The sequence below is a fragment of the Oreochromis aureus genome, linkage group 20 (assembly GCF_013358895.1).
Source record: "Oreochromis aureus strain Israel breed Guangdong linkage group 20, ZZ_aureus, whole genome shotgun sequence".
NCBI lineage: Eukaryota > Metazoa > Chordata > Actinopteri > Cichliformes > Cichlidae > Oreochromis > Oreochromis aureus.
In genome coordinates, this window is record NC_052961.1 from 31289630 (window position 1) to 31295701 (window position 6072).

The following is a 6072-nucleotide window of genomic DNA, read 5'->3' on the forward strand; positions in this document are numbered from 1 at the left end:
ACACATACACACATCTTAAAAATCTACTTAGTCGTGGTCCTCATATAAATATACTTTCCCTCACTGATGAGCAGCTAGTTTTACCTTACTCTTTATATCATTTATCATTGAAATGCAACCCTTCATCACTGTTAGGAGAGGGCACAAAGTCAGTGAAGAGGTGAAGAAGTGAAGAGGACTCCTTGTAGTACAATGAAATAAAATGCATGCAGCAGTGTTGTGCTGTTTTTATTTTGTATCATATTTACTAAGACTTACTGTTGACAATTTATTGCAATTTTGAGTATAAAATATTTGATCCATTGTCAACAAAAGTGTTACTTCATGTTATTTGGATAGAATTATGTTGATTTTTACTGGAGGGTTTCATCACTCAAGACTTCAAAACTGTCCTACGGTCTCCATGGTTGTTTGTGTTAGCCGTACAGTTGTTCCGCTGAATTCGGGGAATAAGCGTGCCTTTTTGTTTCCTGGGGTAAATGCTTTTATTCATCCATGAAAGATCACCTTGACAATAACATTCCACTTCTGCATAACTTTTGTTTGAGTCTCACAGAAGTCTTTTCCTGTAAAAAAAAAAAGGAGTTCTTCCTTCCCACATTCCCCAGATGCTAGTCATAGGCAAGAGACTGATTTCCTGGGTTTTCCCTTTTTCCCTGTTATTAAAAACTCCTGTCAAAGGTCTTTGTTCTATATAAATGAACAATTTGCAGCACATTCTGATAAGCATCTTTTGTCCTATGGCCTTTCTTTAACTGATGGGATATGTTGGAGGTTATGTCAATTATTTTCTCTTGCTTAGAAATCTTTTTTTTTTCTTTTCTGTCTTTTGTTTCTTTAAGTTTTTGAATTATTATTAATACTGAAGCCAGTGCTTGAGTATATCTGTCTGCACTTGAAAGCCAAGCGCAGAGCTTGTTTTCTTTTTGCTAACATATATATAGGCACCCTGCCCTATGTTGATGCCATCTACCATCCTCTTATCTCTTCATCCGTTTCCCGTTTCTGACGCTTTTCTACAGTCTTAAACAGGAAGTTGTATAACCTTCTGGCCTAGTAAATTCTCTGTAGGCGTTAAAAACAATGCATAGGCCATTGTTGTTTCTAGCTTAACAAAAAAAAAAAAAAACCCTAAAAAAAAAAAAAAAAAAAAAAAAAGCAGTGTTGTCAATCCATTTGTAGTCTCTTGCAGTTCTAAGTTTATTTTTAACCCCAGAATCCAAATGAACTCTTTGAAGCAATACAAAGGAGCACAAGTGTCATAGTTTTAAAAAAAACATATTTATTGAAATTGTATAAAAATAGCTTCTAAAATAATTTACAATTCTAATTTGAAAAGATGGAAATAAACAAAACAAAAAAAACTATCCAAGCTGCGATCATGCAGCCAGAAAAGTCTTCTCAGTCTCTCACTCACACTCACAACATTCACTCAAACAGCGCAACGAAAACCAGTTACCATCAGTAGACATTGGATGTTTACATACATTAGGATGGAAGTGCTTTTGGGACTATTTACATGTTATGTACAACACATACAAACATACACATCTGCTCTTTTCAAATTTTTCAAGCCATAAATATGGTCACATCTCTGCTTTTCTTTTTAAATAATGTGGGCCCTTCAGTGATGGTGGAATGAAATATATATATATATATATATATATATATATATATACACACACACACACACACACACACATCAACAGCCGAAATTCTCTCATAAATAAATAAATAAGATCTGTGACCAAAAAAAACAAAACCTCATTGAGTGTGAAAAAGAAGACACAATAATAAATATCATTCTTATTTACAATTCTTGTCCCCAGCGATTTTTTAAGACCTGCGTGAGGCACTGTTTATAAGAAAAAAATTAAAGAGCAGAGGATGTTGTATCTCGGTATGGTTTTGCATTGTGGTGTGCATTCAGGTGGGTGTGAATGAGCGGTTGCCTAAGCCTTGTGTTTGTATACAACACAAGAAGGAGGAGGAAGCAGAGGTTGTAGAATAGAGGTGGATGCTGTAGTAAAGAGTGAGGTAAGTCCAGTGTTTTTTTTTGTTTTGTTTTTTTTATGACTTGTTTGCACAGGTTGCTGCCGGAGCTATGAGGTTGTCTGGTTGCTAATGACATTGGAGTAGTAGAAATAGTGATAGTAGTGGTTATAAATGGCATAGGCTTTACTGATCTAGGCCCACGAGAGGAAAAACAGTGACAGCAATAAACGCTATAAAGCCTTGTAGAGAGTAAGGAGCAAAAAGGCCATTGATGAAAAGCCTTTTTGCATTCACAAATTCAAGTATTTTCAGGCGCCTACCCCCCAACAATCTCACAGAAGGCACTTTTCTTTGAGAAAACAAAAAAACAAAACAAAAGTCAAGCTTCTCTTCACCAGCGTCTTTGCTTTTCCCTCTTTGCTGTGATCTTGAGGGAGAGAGCGGTGCAACGAGAGCTTATGTAACTCTGTCCTCTTGCCATTCAGCACAACAGCCACACATGTGCTGTGTTTGCTCAGAGCAGGTGCGTCCAGAGCACGCCCTCTTGCAGACTCACGGACGTCCGGTGCCTAGATCAGCGTCCAGCGAGGATAATGTCATGACACTAATGGCTGGGAAACTCAAGTAGTTGGGGTCGTGACGGTGGAGAGGGTCTGACCCGCCAGGCCGAAACTGCCAGATGTGTGCAGTTCCATACACTTTGCTCTGGGGTGTGGTGGCCAACATTCCTCTCCACTCTGCTTCAAGTCTTTTGTATCAGTGCAGTCCAGTTTGGACCAGAACAGCCCAATTCCAACTGTCCACGCCCCTATCACCGAGCCACGGCCACGGGAGTGGGTGTGAAGGCTGAGGGCTCGTGGCCGATGCTGTGCAGTCTGATTTCTGTGGTCTGGTTATCTGTCTGCACAGATGACGGTACTACAGAGGAGGACGTGCTCTGCATCCACGAGTGGTTGAAGATGTCCTCGAAGGATGGGCGGTCAGCTGGCCGCAGAGACAGACACCACTTGATTAGCTGCTGGCATTCTGGTGAAGAAGAAGCAACATGCAATTAGTCCTGGTCAACACATGAGTAAAGCAGATGATGTGCAACCCTGTGACTGAAAGGCTGGGATATGAGCTGCAACGTGGGTTTACCTGGTGAGATTCTCCTCCGGAAGAAGACCTGCCCCCTCATGATCTCCTCATCATGTTCAAATGGGATGTCCCCGCACACCATGTCATACAGCAGGATACCCAGGGACCAAACTGTGGCAGAGCGCCCGTGATAGCGATGGTACTTGATCCACTCTGGAGGACTGTATACTCTTGTGCCTGTGAGACAAAAATAAAATTAAAGAAATAATTTAGCTTAAAAGGTGTACTCTTTCTAAAAGAAAATTTGAAAATATCAGAAAACCATGTGACTTATCATAACACAGTAATAGTGAAAATGAAAATATTTCTGGGAAGAGTTGAATGATAAACAAGGACTGGGGATTTGTCAGCTGAGCCTGTTTCTCAGGCTGTTATCTGGGCTCAGGTGCCAGGCAGCGTGACAGGCAGTTTTAGCGTGCGGTAACAGAGAGTGCACGGGAGGGAGGGGGAGCAGACATGTGACTTTGTTTACAAACTTTGAGTTGTAAAAATACCACTTCCCTCCAGTGGGGGGCAACAAAACTAAGGCAAAACCGTCCCGCCTGTACTAAAAGGCGGCTGTGTGGAGAATGATTACACAAGCTGGGAATTTCTGCTGTGGTCTAAACGGGCAAAAACCTTATAATCCAAATGATGTTGATAAAAAGTAAATGTAAACAAGTTAGGTGAAAAACAATATACAGCGCACTATATTCTGAGCGCAGTGAACTCACCATCAAAGTCCGTGTAAATGGTGTCCTTCAGCAGGGCTCCGGAGCCGAAATCGATGAGCTTCATCTCCCCGGTGCGGAGGTCGATGAGAATGTTCTCGTCTTTGATGTCCCGGTGCACCACGCCGCAGTTGTGGCAGTGCCGCACGGCCTCCAGCACCTGGCGGAAAAAGCTCCGCGCCAGGTCCTCCGGTAAGGCACCTTTCTCGGTGATGAAGTCGAACAAGTCCTTGACGTTCTCGGGTCTCTCCATTACGATGATGAAGCTGTCCGGCCGCTCGAACCAGTCCAGCATCTTGATAACTCCGCGGAAGCCCGTCCCGACTTTTTTCAGCAGGACGATCTCCATTGGGACCCGGGAGCCGTTAGGCTTTAGAGACAAATGACAAATACAGCATTCACTACACACGTACACGCCCTAAATCAACCCGCATGTGTGGGTATTGATAAATAATGTGTTTTTCCTCTTAATTAAAAAGGCGCTAATAATAAAACTGCTTCTTACCAGCTCTCCCCACTCCGAGATTCGGTCCTTGGCTACATGTTTGACAGCGACCTGGCACGGCAAAGGAGAGACCGCGTCACACAACGTGTACAACAACAGCACATGTAATAACCATGACAAATAAACGAGCACATAAAAAACGTATTCTAATAATAAAACATGGCATACTAACCGGAGCTCCGTCGGCTATCCTTGTTCCGGAGTAGACGGTTCCGAAGCCGCCGCTGCCCAGCACGGCGCCGACCTGATAAAGCTTCTCGAAAGGCTCCCTCTCCTTCACTGCAACACAGTATAAACATAGCCGGTAAATACCGGAGAGCAAACTCGCTTATCCGCGCTGCAAACAGCGCAATGTAAGAATATAAAATATTGCAACATGGCTAAAATTACTGTTAATAAATGGCCGTCCTCGGCAGTTATTAAGTTAAACTAGCTGCTAGCGTGTGTAGACTGAGCCACTGCTGCAGCGCTGTCCTCCATGACAACACAGCGGGGGGAGAAAAAGGGCGTCTAACCTTGATGAACCTGGAGTTGGATTTTCGCCGGCATGTCTACGGTGGAGATGTGGGCCAGAGAATTGAGCTTGGACAGCAGCATTCCTTTAATATCCACTGCAGGTCAACGACGTGTGCCCTTCGTCTTCGTTTTTGTTGAAAGGAGTAGTTTTATTCCGACAGTGCGACTCTCCCGTGCTGAGCTCCGAGTCCACGTTGCAGGAACAAAAATGCGGTAGGGATCCTTTCATCCGAATAGCAGACAACAAAACAGTCCCTGTGGCCCAGGAAAATATAGCCAAAAACGTAGTCCCGGCAAAAGGATGAAAACCTAACGCGAGCTACGGCAGTTCCCCTGCAATGTTTTGTAAACAGTTGAGTAAAAATGCGCGATATAAAGAGATAAGGCAGGGTTAGACCTAGTGCCTCCGTCTGACACCGGCTCCTGAAAATATCTAATGGGGGGGAGGACACTTATATGACTATAGTAAGAAGGCGGGTACCAAATGCTGACGTCTACATTGCCCCGCCCTTTTCCGCTCGTCTACACCAATAAAAAGCAAATACCACATGTCAATCACAGACTGAAAATAAAGCTAACCGGCCTGCCAGACACAGACGTGGCGGGAATCAAAACGCGCCAAAAAGGGAGAGACTAAAGTAATAATTATGAATTCATGTTGGAGGGAAATGCAAATCCAAGGCCAAGTGCTTGTCTCCTCCCTTCGCGGGAAACCAAACCGGGTGGGGTGAGGGGGATATAACTAGACCATTAGGAATAAGACTGAAGATACAAGGGCGGCACTGGTGAAGCTGCATATACCATCTTGTCTACTCTGGCATAGGCTTGATATCACCTGCAGAATTTTTTCTTTTTTCTTTTTCACTGTTTGCACCTCACTTGCTAAGCCTGCATTTAACAAAATAAGCACCCTGTTGCTGCACCGAAGCATCTAAATTGCTTCATAAAGATATTTGTGCTTAAAACACACACATTTGCATGCACACAAAGTATAGATACGACCTGAGAGCAGTTCATCAATTTGCACTTTAGTTATGCTCACCCCCTGCCAATCACCTGATTAATTTCACATTCAACACAAAGCTTTAAGGGATGAAGTGAAGCCCAGGACTGTGCTTTCAGTTGACAATGCCTCTCAACTGGCTGCTGCATCAAAGAGGCGCTGGTGAGAATAGCTGCATTCCACTCATTCTTTCAAATTGGGTGGCC

At 43.3% G+C, this 6072-nt stretch overlaps 1 protein-coding gene across 1 annotated transcript; it reads right to left on the minus strand.

Moving 5' to 3' along the window:
* Window positions 1–1262: 1262 nt before the first annotated feature.
* pim1 (Pim-1 proto-oncogene, serine/threonine kinase) lies at window positions 1263–5283 on the minus strand. The gene is made up of 6 exons (XM_031733967.2): window positions 4863–5283; window positions 4520–4626; window positions 4348–4398; window positions 3846–4212; window positions 3133–3309; window positions 1263–3021 (listed from the first exon to the last, which is right to left on the minus strand). Exons 1-6 carry the CDS (start codon window positions 4942–4944, stop codon window positions 2807–2809), a joined length of 999 nt encoding a protein of 332 aa, XP_031589827.1. The 5' UTR covers window positions 4945–5283; the 3' UTR covers window positions 1263–2806.
* Between the last annotated feature and the right edge of the window lie 789 nt (window positions 5284–6072).